Consider the following 17,147-nt stretch of genomic DNA (forward strand, 5'->3'; position numbering starts at 1 on the left):
ACAAATCAGAAAGAAAAGCAAGTTTTGAGAATAACTGTAGGCACAAATGTTAATTGCAAAATTCACCAAGTGACTTTAGGCATTCGAAGCAAGTGCAAATTCCAATTACAAAGCAAAGAGGCCTTGTACATTAGAACGTTGAAGTGAAAAGAACTTTGGTGTTGAAAATGGAAACTGTGTTAATTGTAGGTTGACACATTCAATTAGAATGTATTCCATTAATTTGAAGCTCTTAAGTGTGTTAAATAATTTCAGAATGTTTGATAATTGTGATTGATTGATTATTGTTATTGAAATTTGTAAGTGTTTAAAAAATGGGGTCAAAACCAAAACCAAACTCACAAAAGCCCATTTGCCAATTAAGCACCTTACCCTAACAGCCAGTCAGGAGCAATTGTTTCAATAAATTGGAAATTAAATATATGTTGTTAACACTGCATCTTAGACTCCAATACTATGAAAACATTTAATTTCCATGTGGTTATACTTTTATCTATTTTAAACTGTTAAAACCAAATATAAAATGAATATCTTCAAGCTATGTATAAAATCATAGAATGATGTAGGTCAGGAGGAGTCTATTAAGTAGAATGGGCTCAGCTCATGAGAGGTGCAATCCTTGAAATGTTTGACATTCTTAGCTTGGAAAGCTCGCCAGTTCCCCTGGCTGCATGGTCAGAGCAAGGGACCATAATCTCAAAATGAGGGATTTATTATCTCTGTGTAAGACCGCAAGGATTTTTATCATTCAACAGTGTCTTAAATACTCCTATTTTGTATATATATGCACACAAAAAGTAAACCCCAAAGCTGCAGCATCAGAAAAAGTAACATAAATATAAATTCCAGCTTTTGGGGATCAAACCACATTATATATAATCATTTATTTACTGGTGTTGATGCTTCATTTGTTTAAAGGTAGGGACAGGAGTCTTTAAACGTTTTCTAATCAGCCTTTTCAGAGTTGTCATTATACATCTCTAGAGTTCGTGAGACTTTGAACCCTAGGCGTTCTGGCTCAGCACTTCCACTACCACTGTACTACACAAACCCATGTTGGTTCCTTTAGATTTTTCCTCTGCTAATTCTAGCAGAAATTTCACAGCCAGTTGACAAGATGGGTGTGCAGCAAATGATCAAAGGTGGAAGAGTAACAAGTATACCACTCCATTTGAAGTGAAAATTGTGTTGATTTTAGGGGTTTGCGATTATAGTTACTCAATATAGGCTGTCACTGATTTGTAAGTAGATTTCTGTTTATTGAGTTTAAGAAACACTAGTTTAGATATGTTACCTTATTTAGTTAGATAAGAAAAGTGTGCAAACACGATAATTGGGGATTTGTTCACTAATACCAGAAGATAAGCATGCTGTTGGTGCAGAACATTTCTGTTGTGTCAAACTGGCGGGAGAAGCATCCTGCTCTCTAGCTGAGGTGTTAGAAAACTCTTTCTTGGTCTTTGTCCTTTCTTTTTTGGACTGTCTTCCATCTGCCTGGTGAAGGCAACCCCCCTGGCCCTAGTCTATTCCCAGTCCCAATATGGATTGGATTTAGCCCTGGTGTAGTTACTCCACTATAGTATGTAATGTGGCTGCTGAACTCTCATGGCCTCTGTGGCTTGTTTAGAATGAATTTGACATCTTTAACTTTCGGCCCCAGTTTAGAATTTGCTTAACCCTCGCTGACTTCCTTTAGCACTTCCTCCTTTCCTGAATATTGCTCTTGTCTGCCTATATCTGCGAGTTAGTTTACCATTCTTTCTAAGAAGAGATGCTTCTTATTTTCAAAATCAGCCCATTAATAGTCAGGTGCATTGGCGTCAGCTAAATTTTTTTCCATTCCTTGGGCATTGTGACACTTTTTTTGTATTCATATGTTAGAAAGTTGGAAAGTGTGGAATTAGTGAAAAGTTAGCTATCTAGAGTATGTTCAAATCTTACCTTGTTGGCAATGTTGCGTGCAGTGTGTGATCAACCAATATTGTCCTGACTATTCTTCTCGATGGTTTTACATGAGCTGTTCATCCCTTGTAAGTGTGCTTAAATAAATCCCTCACAGTAAAAGATTTGGAACAATTGGATGTTGAAAGGTGAAAAAAATTCAAAAATATGCAAATATCATCAGCCGTGTTAAATCATTGGATTAAAGGTGCATGAAATAAATTTGATCCCAATGTTGTCAAAAAAAAAGGAAATATGGAATATTTAAATGCCTTTGCTAGTGCAAGGATATTGCTTGTGGAATAATACCAAGGTTATTGGTGCTAACAGCAATAACAAGAAAGATCACATGATACTACACAATCAGGCTATTGAGACAGATTGTTGAGTGATTCAAGTGGTGTTCAGATTGATCTTAATTGCTTTTAATCATAAAATGTGGGCGAAGCTTATTGGACCTAAATTTATTAGCTATCCCTAGCTACCCTTGAAAGTCATGGGGGTGGCACAGTGGTTCAATGGTTAGCACTGCTGTCTCACAGCGCCTTACAGGACTTGATTCCAGCCTCAGGCAACTGACTGTGTGGAGTTTGCACATTCTCCTCGTGTTTGCGTGAGTTTCCTCTGGGTGCTTTGGTTTCCTCCCACAGTCCAAAGATGTGCAGGTCAGGTGAAATGACCATGCTAAATTCCCCGTAGTGTTAGGTGCATCAGTCAGAGGGAAATGGGTCTGGGTGGGTTACTCTTCAGAGGGTCAGTGTGGTCACGTTGGGCCGAATGGCCTGTTTCCACACTAATCTAATATTTAAAAGAAAATGCTGCCTTGAACTGCTGTAGTCTGTTTAATGTGGGTAGACCCATAGTGCTATTAGGAAGCAAGTTGCAGGGCTTTGATGCAGTGACACAGAAGGAACGGCAGTGTATTTCCAATCATCGGAACAAATTACTACAGATGCTACAATCTGAACTGAAAACAAAACATGCTGGACGTCACAGCGGGTCAGGAAGCATCCAGGAGAGAAAGCAAGCCAACGTTGAGTCCAGATGACTCTTCATTAGAGCTGACATGAAGTGTCAAGAGGGCAGAGCTTATGAAATAGGAAGGGGATGGAGTACTGGAGGAGGAAGGATGTTGATAGTTCCAATTAAACAATTGGAATGTGAGAATGGCAGAGCAATGGTGTGACTAACTGTCAGACTGGAAAGAACAGACAGTCCCACGAGGAGGAGAGGACATGGTGACAGAGAATGTAACAAGTAAAGCTAAATGAAAGGGAAGGAATGGGAGTGGGTTCACAGTTTGAAGGTGTTAACTCAGTATTAAGTCCAGAAGGTTGTGAAGTGCTAGACTTAATATTGGGCTCAACACATTCATATTTTGGCAGTTAGACACACCATTGTTCTGCCATTCTCACATTCTGGTCAACTGGCTCGAATGTAGAAGGCAGAGGGTGGTAGTGGGGATGTAGCTTTTCAGACTGGAGGCCTGTGATCAGTGGTGTGCCACAAGGATTGGTACTAGATTCACAGCTTTTTGTCATTTATATAAATGATTTGGATGTGAACATAAGTATGGTTAGTAAGTTTGCAGATGACACCAAAATTGGAAGTGTAGTAAGCAGCGAAGAAAGTTAACACAAAATACAATGGGTCCGAGGTCAGATTGTTCAATGGGCCGAGAGTGGCCGATGGAGATCAATTTCACTAAATACAAAGTGCTGCATTTTGGAAAGGCAAATCAGAGCACTTGATGATGAGGTCCTGGAGAGGGTTGCTGAACAAAGAAACATTGGAGTGCAGGTTCATATTTCCTTGAAAGTGGTGTCCCAGGTAGTCAGGATAGTGAAGGTGGTGTTTGGTGTGCTTGCCTTTATTGGTCAGTGCATTGAGTACAGGAGTTGGGAGGTCTTGTAGCTGTACAGGAGATTGGTTAGGCCACTTTTGGAATATTGTGTGCAGTTCTGGTCTCCCTGCTAAAGGAAGGATGTTGTGAAACTTGAAAGGGTTCAGAAAAGAATTACAAGGATCTTGTCAGGGTTGGAGGATTTGACCCATGGGGAAAGGCTGAATAGTCTGGGGCTGTTTTCCCTGGAGCGTTGGAGGTATATGAAGTCATGAGGGGCCTGGATAGGGCAAATAGACAAAGTCTTTTCTCTGGGATGGAGAGATTCCAGAACTACAGGGCATGGTTTAAGGTGAGAGGGGAACAATTTAAAAGGGACCTAAGGGGCAACTTCTTCGCGCAGAGGGTGGTGCGTATATGGAATGAGTTGCCAGAGGGAGTGGTGGAGGTTGGTTCAATTACAGCAGTTAAAAAGTCATGTGGATGGGTATATGAATAGGAAGGGTTTGGAGGGATATGGGCCAAATGCTGGCAAATGGAACTAGATTAATTGAGGATATCGGCATGGACGGGTTGGATGGAAGGGTACCTCTGCATGCTGTACAGCTTTGCTTTCTTTCCATGGATGTTCCCTGACCTGCTATGACCTCCGGCATATTTTGTTTTCAGTATTTCCGATCCTGATTGGTGAGTTGCTTGGGGAATTTGCAGGGAGGTGGTGATGTGCCAGTGTATGTGGTGCTCCTGTTCTTCTGGATGGTGTTTAATTCATTCATATGACATGAGCATTGCTGGCTGGACAGCATTTGTTACTCTTCCATAGTTACCTTTTGAAGGTGGTGGTGAGCAGTCGCCATGAACCACTGCAGTCCTAATGTTATAGGTAGAGCAATAATGCTGTTAGGAAGGGAATTCCAGGAATGGCTATGTATTTTCCAAGTCAGGATGATGAGTAACTTGGAGGGGAACCTGCCGGTGGTGGTCTTCCCATGTATTTGCTGCCCTCGTCCTTCTGGATGGAAGTGTTTGTGGATTTGGAAGCTGCCATCCAAGGATCTTCAGTGAATTTCTGCAGTGCATCTTGGATATCATACTACTGCTACTGTGGTGGTAGTAGAAGGAGTGGATGTTGTGCTAGTCAGGTGGGCTGCTTTAACCTGGATAGTGTCAAGCTGCTTGAATGTTGTTAGAGTTGCACCCATCTAGGCAAATGTGGAATATTCCATCACGATGTTGCCTTGTGCCTTATAGGTAATGGACAAACTTTGCGTAATCAGGAGGTGGGTTAGTTGATGCAGTGTTCCTAGCCACTCTATTTATATGGTGAGTCCAGTTAAATACCTAGTCAATGGTTACCCCAAGGATGGTGATAACACCATTGAATGTCAAGGAGCAGTGGTTAGATCATCTCTGATTGGAGATGGTCATTGCCTGATATTTGTGTGGCATGAATGTTACTTGCCACTCAGCAGCCCAAACCTGGATAATGTACTTACCTTCTTATGTTTGAACATTGGACTAATTCAGTTTCGAAGAACGAATGACTGATGCTGAACATTGAGCAATCATCAGCAAGCATCCCCACTTCTGATCCTAAGGTGGAGGGAGGTCATGGCTTTGGATTGTGCCTTGATGAATCTTGTGGTGCAGTGTGTCTTGTATCTAGTATGCACTGCTATGCTGAGCATTAGTGATCGAGGGATTGAATATTTGTAGATCTGATGCCAGACAAATGTGCTGCTTTGTCCTGGGTAATGTCAGGGTTCTTGCACATTTTTGGAGTGACTCCAACCAGCATGAATCCCTGATTCATGTTGGCTCCAGTTTTGCTAACACTGTCAAATGTGGCCTTATTGTCAAGGGCAGGATGTCATACCTTGCCTCTCCTCTTGAATTTCAGCTCCTTTCTCCATTTGGGACAAGCCTGTAATAAGATCAGGAACTGAGTGACCCCTGGTGATCCAAACTGAGCATCAATGAGCAGGTTATTGCTGAGCAGATACTGCCTGATAGCCCTGGTAATGAACCTTCCATCACTTTGATGATGATTGAGAATACACTGATAGTACAGAAATTGTCTGGATTGGCTTTATCCTTCTTATTGTGTATGGGACACATTTGGGCAATCTTCCACATCAGACAGATGGGGTGGTGGAGGGGCGTGGGGCGGAGTGGAGGTGGTGGAGGGGAGGGTGGATGCAGTATGTGATCATCAACAAGAGGTTTCCCTGGCCAGACTATACCTGATAACATCAGACCTAATGGGGTCTGGTGTCAGTATTGAAGGATTTCATTTTGAAGTGTTGTAGCTAATTCATGATTTATATTGTGGGATGAAATGTATATAGATTGTGATATTATACTGTAAACCAATGTTTGACAATTAATATGAATTCTCTTATGGTATTGGTTTCCCACTGAATTCTCTTATGGTATTGGTGTGGATATTCTAGTCCCACTGTTTTTATCTGGGCCCAAATCCAGCATCCATGTCAATCTCTTAAAATTTGATCCATATAAAAGTTGACCTTGTGACTTTGGGTTTTAAAAAAAGGTCTCAGAAGTTTGATGTGTGTGTGTGTGTGTATGTATAATTCTCTATCCTGGGAAGCAGCAGATATTCTTTATCGAGACTCTGGTAGATTTTTAGGTAGTGAAAGGGGGTACAGAGGGAAAGTGGGATTGGGATAGATGATCAGCCATGAACATTGTGACATAGCCTCAAAAAGCTTCTCCTGCTCCTACCACCCTCCATTCTGCAAAAGAACTAAATGCATACAAATAAGTGTAGTTATTTTGTAAATTATATGTATTAGTGTCAGTTCTAATGTTTTATGAGAGCAGAATGCGTGCATTTGAGCTGTAAATAAACTAATTGTAAGTCCCTAGCATAGATACTGTATATAGATTTTAGTGTTTGTGCTGTTTCCAAAATATAACACTCCTATCATTATAAAACTCTGTTCTCTCGCTGTAGGAAAATGACACCAATATAGTAAAAACAATGCAGTTCCATTTATTTATTTGTTCATTGCTGCTCATAAAGACCTTGATCTATCTGTTAGTGAATTCAGCACATTTGTATGTTCCACTCCATGCCTAGAGACCAGCTGTTCGGGTGCAGGCAGATGGAAAGCACAACAATCTGATTTGTTTATCAAAGAGAGATGCTGCATGGTTTGTTAGTTTTTCAGTTAGAAGAGGATGCCATTTAGATCCTTGGGCCTGCTCCACTGTGCCAGTAAGTTCACAGCTAATCTCCTCCTTCAGCTAAACCTTCACAAAACCTCAATCATCACTTCTCCATCCTTGTACCATTTGTTTCTAGGTCTCTAAAGATTCGGTCAAACAGCAATTTGTCCATACTGACAAGGCATCTTGAACTGAACCAGTCCTATTTGCCTGTGTTTGATCTATATCCCTTGAAACCTTTCCCATATGTGTACCTGTCCAAATATCTTTTAAATGTTATAATTGTACCCACCTCTACTGTTTCCTCCTGGCAGTTTATTCCTTTCATGCATCTCTCTCTCTGAAAAAGTTGCCCCCGGGTCCCTTTTAAATCTTGTCCCCCTCGCCTTAAACCTATGCCCTCCAGTTTTGGACTTCCTTACCCTGGGAGAAAATCCTTGGCTATTCACCGTAACTATGTCCCTTATGATTTTCTAAACCTCTGCCTCCGTTCCAGGGAAAAAGTCCTATCCAATCTGGCATCATTTCTTATAACTCGAGCCCTCCAACCCTGATAACATCCTTGTCTATTTTTTCCTGTATCCTTTCTAATTTAACATCATCCTTTTCTATAGCAGGGTGACCAGAATTGTATGCACTATTCTAACAATGGCCTCAACAATGTCCTATTCAACCACAGCATGACCACCCAACTCCTATGCTAAATGCTGTAACCAAGGCAATCATGCCAAATACTACTTTCACATCCCTGTCTACCTGCAACCCCACTTTCAAGAATCTGTGATCCTGCACCTCTAGATCTGTCTGTTTCACAACACTCCCCCCGAGCCCTGAGTCATTAACTCTGAGTCATGCCTTGGTTTGTCTGACCAAAATGCATCATTTCACATTTATCAAAATTAAACTTCATCTGCCATTAGCCCATCTTGCTCTCTTAGGTTATCTTACCAACAGGATAATCAAGCTGCCTGAAGATTGGTGTGGATATTATAGGGTGCAATTATAAATTGTACAAGTATAAAAGCTGTTCCTTCTCTCACCAACTCCTTACTTGGTTTTCATTTAGCAATCTCTGCTAAAGTGTACATAACGATTTAACATCAGCAGCCCTCTAGATCAAGAAGTTGAACACTTTGCAGGTCTGAGTGTGAGGAAAAAATTCTCGTGATGCTGAATGGTTGAACCCAAGATCCTCCTCTTACTGCAATCTTACTATTTGTAAAATGGAACTTGGCTACATGCTAACGTCTCGGAAGCTCTGGTATAAGAGGTTGTTTCCAATGGGTTTGTCTGTAAGGATTTCTTCTCTGTGACTTTTCTGAACTTTTTGTTTTGTCACCTGAATGTGGAGTTCTGTATTTGTTTTTAGCTTGAAGAACTAACTGTATGTTTATCCCTTGTCCCCAGACTGCTTCTGGTTGCTTGATGCTCTCCTTCAATACACCTCGTATGGCGTGATGCCCCCAAGCCTGAGCCACTCTGAAAATAGGCAGCAACCTCCATCTGGAACCGAGCATCGACTACCAGAGCGGATGGAAGGTAAGGCTGTTTGTAAATTCATAACTCAAGTAAAACTTCTGGAGATGTTCTGTTGTAAAGTTTGTTCAGTGTTCCAACTGTAAACATACACTGGTCCTTCTCTCTGATTGTCATCCTTATTCTGGGATTTGGCCACATTGCGATGAACCCTTTCAATTACTGATGTTAACAAATGAAAAATTGAAATATCACAGAAGTGAGACATTTTAAATAGCTGCTGTATTCTCTACAATATTTATTGACATATCTTAAAATATTTTCAAAGTTTGAAATCTCACTTTGATTTCACTAATTTCCCCTTCTATGTAAACGCTACGTAAATGCAACATTTGTCAAATACTTAACCTTAGTTGGTGATTTGAATTTTTATTCCTAATGGCCAATAGAATTTATGTCACTGTCTTTTTGCAATTTGCACTTGATTTTGTCCTGCAGATGTGCTCTAGCTCCCTCTGCTGGTTCAGGCATAAACTGCTCTTTTGAAAACTGTAAAACTGAACACGAATAAAATTGACTTAGAGGTGCCGATATTGGACTGGGGTGGACAAAGTTAAAAATCGCCCAACATCTGGTTATAGTCCAACAGGTTTATTCCCAAGCACCAGCTTTCAGAGTGTTGCTCCTTTATCAGGTGGTTCTGGAGGTTAAGATCATGCTCACAGAATTGATGGCCAAAGGAGTCCAGTGTCAAGAGAGTGGTGCTGGAAAAGCACAGATGGTCAGGCAACATCTGAGGAGCAGGAGAATTGACGTTTCAGGCATAAGCCCTTCACCAAGAAGGGCTTGATGAAGGGCTTATGCCTGAAACGTCAATTCTCCTGCTCCTCAGATGCTGTCTAACCGGCTGTGCTTTTCCAGCACCATACTCTCGACTCTGATCTCCAGCAACTGCAGTCCTCACTTTCTCCCAAAGGAGTCCGGTGTCATGGAGATGTGAGACAGTAAACAATCTTCGATTAAAACTTTCACCTTTTATAATTTGATATGCTGGTTTCTGTTTTTTGATATGTAAATCCCAGAACAACTATTGAATTTTTTAAACAGTCACTGTGAGGTCTGTCTGTGTCCCAATGCTACGTCAAACTGACAATCCCCCTATAGTTTTACAGAGCTTCCCATGGATTCATGCAGTCCTTGAGCAAAGTAAATGTAAATCTGCAAAAACAAATTCACCCCCATAAGCTTAGGTGTGCTCATGTGGGAGCAACAGATTTTGTCTGTGTGTGTGTGTGTGTGAGAGTGAGAGAGAGAGAGAGAGAGCTTGGTTAAGTGTGTGTGAGAGGATGCGTATGTCAGTGTGAGTGCAGAGGGTCTATGTGCATGCATGTGAGAGAGAGCTTGTGTGTGAGGGATGGTCTGCGTGGGTGTAAGAGTATGTAGGGGTGTGTGTGAGTGTATTGTGCTATGGGATCATCTATAGTGTGACATGGACCCAAGGTCCCAGTTGCTATCGGCTTCTGTTCAGCTACTCTGAGTTGTTGCCTGTCCTGAAGTCTACCTTGGAGGAAGGTCACCCGAAGGTTGGAGGCCGAATGTATACACTCATAGACATTCATGCTATTTTCTGCCATTTAACTTGTATGTTAGTTTTTTTGTCCTGGAGAAGTTAGTAGATACCAAATATTTCACCCTTTTGTATTCTGAAGTCAAAGTTGACCACATTCAATTCTAATTTTGTTTTTATCCCAATTCTTAGGCAACCACTTGTATCGATTTTCCAAGGTTCTTGAACCACACCTCGCAGACCCCAAACCTCGTCCTCTTCCAGCATGTCCTCACCTATCTTGGGCCAAGCCGCAACCTCTGAATGAGACAGCACCAAGGTTAGTGTGTGACAATAGATAGCTTATTATTGTCCATTTGTCTTTGTACAAATCATGACATGGTTAACCAATAACCAAGCACTATCAATTTGTAAAAACAATAAATATAACTACTTGCAGCCGTACCCTGTAGTTGTATGGTCCTTGTTTCGAAGAGAGCCTGATCAGTTTACTGAAGAAAGATGTAATATTGAAGTTTCCATGTGCAAGATATATTTGAAGTCAGAAAGCAGAAACAGAAGAGAAAATGGAATATAATATGGTAGCAGGTGGACAATTGCTAAACTAGTGCTTTGCAGAGACTCTGAAAGTAACTTGACAAGAATTTTGCAGGTGTTTTCCCAGAAGAGGATCCATCTTTTTTTAAAGCAAATTTTGCAAGTAGACAATGAAAATAAGGGATGAAGAACACCAAAGACTGTCAGGTGATGTGTAACTTAGAACTTGAGCAAGTAGCAAATCTGTGAAGCGATCGAGTCAAGATTCTTCTGTGGCAGGAGAGCATTTTGAAAAGGCAAATCAGGGCAGGACTTATACACTTAATGGGAAGGTCTTGGGGTGTGTTGCTGAACAAGGAACCTTGGAGTGCAGGTTCATAGCTCCTTGAAAGTGGAATCACAGAATTGTGAAGAAGGTGTTTAGTATGCTTGCTTTTATTGATCAGTGCATTGAGTACAGGAGTTGGGAGGTCATGTTGTGGCTGCACAGGACATTGGTTAGGCCACTGTTGGAATATTGTGTGCAATTCTGGTCTCCTTGCTATTGGAAGGATGTTGTGAAATTTGAAAGGGTTCAGAAATGATTAACAAGGATGTTGCCAGGTTTAAGCTATAGCGAAAGGCTGCATAGACAGGGGCTGTTTTTCCTGGGGCATTGGAGGCTGAGGGGTGACCGTATAGAGGTTTGTAACATCACGAGTGGCATGGATAGGATAAATAGACAAAATCATTTCCCTGGGGTGAGGGAGCTCGAAACTAGAGGGCAGAGGTTTAAGGTTAGAGGGAAAGATATAAAAGGAACCTAATGGGAAACTTTTTCACGCAGAGGGTGATGCGTGAATGGAATGAGCTGCCAGAGGAAGTGGTGGAGGCTGGTACAATTACAACATTTAAAAGGTATTTGGATGGGTATATGAATAGGAAGGGTTTGGAGGGATATGAGCCAAATGTTAGCAAATGGGACTAGCTAGGTTTAGGATATCTGGTTGGCATGGATGAATTGGACTGAAGGGTCAGTTTCCATGCTGTGTATGTCTATGACTGTAAATGAATGACGTTTGTCAAGAGATGGTGCATGGTAATGTGTGAGTTTGTAGTGGGAAATACAGATACAGTGGTGGTCTGCATAGGTTACCAATTAGAAATGGCTAGGAAAATGAAAGCCCTCATTCCTGATGAAGGGCTCATACCCAAAATGTCGATTCTCCTACTCTTTGGATGCTGCCTAACCTGCTGTGCTTTTCTAGAACCACACTCTCGAGTTAGAAATGGCTACATAAGTTTCCTTAATGAAATTGATGCTGTCTAATGTTCCCTTTGTATAAAGTCAGCAAGATATACCTGGTTTGGGGTACAGATGTGAAATCTTAGCAAATTTGTGGAACTAGATTCCTAATGTATCTGTATTGTATTGCAAGTTGGTTGATCCAAATCTTGGATCTAAGTGGTCAGTTGACATGTTGCTGATGAAACATGTCAATTATTAGTCGTTTAGGGTTTGAAGGACATGAGGTAAACCACTAAGTTAACCAAGCCCTCTTTGAAGATGAGACTGTTTGTATGCAATTGGCTTTGGCGTACTGCCAACTTCAGCTAGATTCCATTTAAAAATACAGAGCGAATTAGAAAAATTGCATGCTTTTAAAATAAGAATTAATACATTGTAATCAACCTATGAAAATTGTAAATGACTTCTAAAATTTGAAAATGTGATTGGGTCACCCTTTGCATAGACTTAAACAGAGAAGGAGTGTTCAGAATTAATTTTGGACTTCATATAGAAATGTCCACAGAAGATATGATGTTGAAAATACAACTTTTTAGTTGTAAGGTCTATTTATTAACTTAACTTCAGTTTTAAATTGAAAATTTGTTTTCTAGTTTTGGGAGACATTTTCTGACAGTTGGTTGTGTGGCCCTTTTTTTGTCTGCTCTACAAAGATTGATCTCCAATCTAAATTGCAAATTGTGAATCTTGCTTAAAATAACAGAACAAAGTATTATGAAGTAAACTTAGTTTCTGGAGTTAGTACTAGCCTGTACCACAGGTGAACAGCTTTTATTATTTATCCTCCTCAGTAACCTTTGGAAGCACCAGAAGTTGTTATCTATCGACCTAGACAAAGTGGTTCTGCCAAATTTCAGGCAAAACCGTCCCCAAGTGCGACCTTTATCACCAGGTGAAAGTGGGGCCTGGGATATTCCTGGAGGTGAGTACTGGAATTAACTCTTGAACTTTTGTTCATTGAAAGTGAACAGAAACAAGACACTGATGACTGCTCCAAACTGAGGCCATCAAAGACCAAATATTCCAACTGTTCATTTTACAAGAAGAATGGGTCAGTGTGCAAACATAACACATTCTATTGTTAGCATTTGTGGGAAAGATTCAGAAACATTACTGATCACTCACTGATGTGAAACACTGGGTGCCATTTCATGCAATTGATAATATTTCTATTGCATATGGCAATAAGGTAATATGATGGAAGGTTTTTTTTTATTCCTGTTCTTTACTTGAGTAATTTTGGAGTTTTGTGGAATTGAAAGGGGTGAGAGAAGTAAAATAACTGAGATGTTGCTACATTATTAAAATGTCCTCTGATTTTGTTCCATTTGAATGAATGATTTATGAGTGAATGATTTATTTTCTCTCAGCCTAAGACTTGGGAAGATAAGGATGAAGTATTGAGATGTTTTTCTTATGCATTATGATTCGAGATTACTTTCTAAGCATGATGGATTCAGGGAGATGGCAGTGTCCTAAATTAAAGCCCAGCAGGGCCATTTAGTGACCTCCCTGGTATTTTCTCACAGGCAGAGTGACAATCTCTCATTTGAGTCAGCCTTCCAATAGCATTAGAGCCAGAGGTAGGCCGCAGGGGTCATGGAACATAGAATAGCACAAGAACAGACCTATCTGTCTGCACATGGACTGTATCCCTTTATTCTCTACCTATTCATGTGTCTGTCTAACTCATCTTTAAACTTTGTCGATGTATCTACTTCTACCGCCATCTCAGGCAGTGTGGTCCAGGCACCTACAGTCCTCTGTGTTATTTAAAAAAAAACTTCCTTTGCACTCCTTCAGACTTGCCCTCATAACTTAAACGTATGCCCCTGAGTATTTGACAAAGTTTATATTCTATGCCCTGACTGATGAAGGCAAGCATGCGTAGTCCTTTACTATCTTATCCACTTGTGTGACCATTTTTGCGGAGCTATGGGCTTGCATCCCAAGATCCCTCTGTATATCAGTGCTCATAAGGTGCCTACTATTTACTGCATAGATTGGTGTTCACATTGACTTCCCAGAATGCATGACCTCACACTGTCCAGATTAAACTCCATTTGCCATTTCTCCACCCAGCCTTCCACCTGATCTGAATCCCGCTGTATCCTTTGGGCAGCCTTCCTCATGATCGTAACTCCTCCAATTTTTGTGTTGTTTGCAAACTCACTAATCAGATAACCTTTATTTTCATCCAAATCATTTATGTATATATTACAAACTAGAGGTCCCAGTGCTGATCCTTGCAGAACGCAAACTTCCAATCAAAAAAATACCCGTCCAAAACTACCCTGGTCTTCTATGACCAAGCTAATTTTGTGTCCAACTTGCCAACTCACCATGGGTCCCATGTGACTACCCTCATCAATTATCATCATCACATTCTCAAGAAGTCAGTCAGGTTTGTGAGACAAGATTTCTCTTGAATAAAACATGCTGACTATCCTGAAAGTCCATTCATCTCCAAATACAAATAAATCCTATCTTGAAGAACCTTCACCAATAATTGCTATACCATTGATGTAGGTTTACTAGCCCATAATATCCTGGATTATCCCTGTTGGCTTCTGAAATGAAGGAACAACACTGGCATTCTCCAGTCATCCTGGACCGGGCCTATGGCTGAAGAGAATGCGAGGCTTTAGCAATTCCCTCCCTTTACCACTTTCAGTATCCTGGGATAGATCTCATCAGGCCCTAGGGCTTTTTCTACCTTAATCTTTTTGGGACACCCAACATCACCACCACCTTAATATCAACATGCCTCTCCCTAGTCTGACTGTGTATGTCCTTCTCCATGGTGAATGTCAATGTGAAATATTCATTAAGGACCTTTTGGGTCCATTTGTAAATTCCTTCCTTTGTTCTCGAGTGGATCTAATCTTTCTTTAGCTACTCTCTAGGTCCTAATTTATGTATAATATATCTCAGGATTCTTCCTAATCCAACTGGCCATGACTCCTTCTCATCCTCTTAATTTCTTATTTATGTTCTTTTCTGCTTCCTTTATACTCCTCAAGGGATTTGTTTGATTTCAAGGATCACCACTTTGTCGATCACTCTTCCGGAGAAAGTGCCTGTTCTGCTTATTCTGTATCTCTAGATTTGTTGCCTTTGCGCTAGGCAATGCCTCCATCTTGCTGCTGGTCTGACATAGAGGCAGTTCTGCTTGTTGACCTTATTAAATACTTCCAGAGGTGGCTTCTTCTTCGGGCAGCTCTGGGGAAAATCGCAATGAACATCTTGTCACGGCCACTTCCAGGTTCCTGTCCTGGACTTCATGCTGGAGTCAGGATCACATACCAAATGGGGAAATAAAATTCAATCCCATACTAACAGTCCGAGGTAGCTTACTGAATATTCAATATTCATAGGCTAGCAGCTACTTAGACCATAGGATGTTGAATTGAGACTGTATTAATTTTTATAGTCTGGGGAACAAGAATTATTGAAGCTAGCACGACATTTATTGTATGCTCTTTATTTCTGGAAACAACCAAGCTACTGAAATGTTGAACTAAATATACTTTTATAGGATCTGTTGTATGTAATTTCATTGCATATGTGTTGCTGTGCTAGGTGTTTCAGTTTGAATTTTGAGTAGTATGTTTATGTACACTTCTTTCAACACTAATGCAATGCTATTTTTAATTTTTAGAATGTTTTTGAGTGAAGAGAAGCTACATTATTAAATGTCTCCTTTATCCTTTATAGAAAGATGCTTCAGCATCAGTGTCTATGCTTTCTTGGGTCTTTTGTGATGCTTGCAGAAAATAACTCCTTGTTTTATTGGCCTCCATCTCAATAATAGATGCCTAATCCATATGTGTTGTCATCTTTCTATACTAACTCAATAATGGGAGTTGAGTGCTTAATTGTAATTTGTCTACTTTTTAGGTATAATGCCTGGTCGATATAACCAAGATGTTGGACAGACAATTCCAGTTTTTGCTTTCCTTGGTGCGATGGTGGTGCTGGCATTCTTTGTGGTACAGATAAAGTCTAAGAGCAAGCCAAAGAGACGGAAGCCACGGGTCAAACGTCCTCTACTGCTTCAGCAGGTGCACCCTCCAAAGACGCCCTCTGTGTGATTGGGGCAGTGGATGACAGCAAATCAAGGCACATCAACTACAGACAGTGAATAGTGCAGTTGGCTGCTTCAAATGGATTTGTAAAAGTATCAACTAAAGACACAAATGAATTCACTGATATTTCTGACATAATTAAAGACAATGTGGTTTTATGGAGTTGAGACTTCTTTTAACAGCAACCCTAACTACCAAAGAAGTGTTCGGTTGCTTTGTATTTATGATTTCCTGGGAACAAAATGGTTCTAAACAAATCAGCCAGTACAAATATTGTGACGTCTTGCTCCAGTTTTTGGTTTTATTTTGTTGTCATCATGCAGAACACTTGTTACAAGGGCATTTACAGGTGAGAAATGTATCTGCACCCTCCTCATACTTCAATAAGAAGGAATTACTGATTCAGATAACGTGGACAATGGCACCTAGCAAGAACAATTGGTAATAACCATACCAAGGCGCTCTGTGCTTGAATTGACTTATTTTTATAAAATGGAAACTGCTGCAATTCACTGTAAATATTTATGATGGCAGTTTGCAACCTATTTTCACCATTATCGGTGGAATAAATTTACAGCTCTGCAAGTACAAACTGTGTGGAAAGTTAATTCGATTTTTGGTCATATTAATTGCGTAGTGAAAATTGGACCAAGTTTGTTGTACCTTAACACCGGTAAGTCTGTTTGTGTGATCGTCAGGAGTTCAGAAAAACCTACTTAAAAGGTAGGTTCAGCAGGTAAGCATTTAGTTCATTTTCGGATGGGAGCTGAAATATAATCTCCTGTTCACGGCAACCTGCCATTAAAACACACACTCGGCAGTTAGTTAACACGAGTCAAAATCCCAACTTCTCAGCCTTCCTTTATGACTGTTAGCTCCACTTCATCTCGCAGTGAAAGTCAGAGAAGGAATTTGGAAACTTGAGAAGTTACAAAGAAAGTAGGAGCAGGAGTCGGCCATTTGGCCCTTATGGCTGTTCCACCTTTCTCTTCAATTGCACAATATAAATCTGGTGGAAACATTCATTTTAATACGGCTACAGGACACAAAGAAATGGCAGAAAAGGAAAGCACAGGTAGCAATGGTAATCATATGGTATCCCATCAACACCCCTCACAATCTCCAGCCACCTGCAGCACCACAGCCCTCTGAGATATCTGCTATTCTATAACTTTCTAGGAGAAAGTGAGGCCTGCAGATGCTGGAGATCAGAGC

At 40.6% G+C, this 17,147-nt stretch overlaps 1 protein-coding gene across 2 annotated transcripts in view; it reads left to right on the forward strand.

Annotated features, from left to right (window-relative positions):
* The window catches only part of mbtps1 (membrane-bound transcription factor peptidase, site 1), a 120,185-nt gene extending 103,661 nt beyond the window's left edge, over positions 1-16,524 (forward strand). For both annotated transcript variants that reach the window (XM_072547796.1, XM_072547797.1), the window contains exons 20-23: positions 8,384-8,515; positions 10,212-10,338; positions 12,636-12,766; positions 15,745-16,524. In XM_072547796.1, coding sequence (XP_072403897.1) covers positions 8,384-8,515; positions 10,212-10,338; positions 12,636-12,766; positions 15,745-15,938 — 584 coding nt within the window. In that variant the 3' untranslated portion in view covers positions 15,939-16,524. The remainder of the gene's footprint in view (positions 1-8,383; positions 8,516-10,211; positions 10,339-12,635; positions 12,767-15,744) is intronic.
* The last annotated feature ends 623 nt before the right edge of the window (positions 16,525-17,147 follow it).

Source organism: Chiloscyllium punctatum, chromosome 26 (genome assembly GCF_047496795.1).
Source record: "Chiloscyllium punctatum isolate Juve2018m chromosome 26, sChiPun1.3, whole genome shotgun sequence".
NCBI classification, from domain to species: domain Eukaryota; kingdom Metazoa; phylum Chordata; class Chondrichthyes; order Orectolobiformes; family Hemiscylliidae; genus Chiloscyllium; species Chiloscyllium punctatum.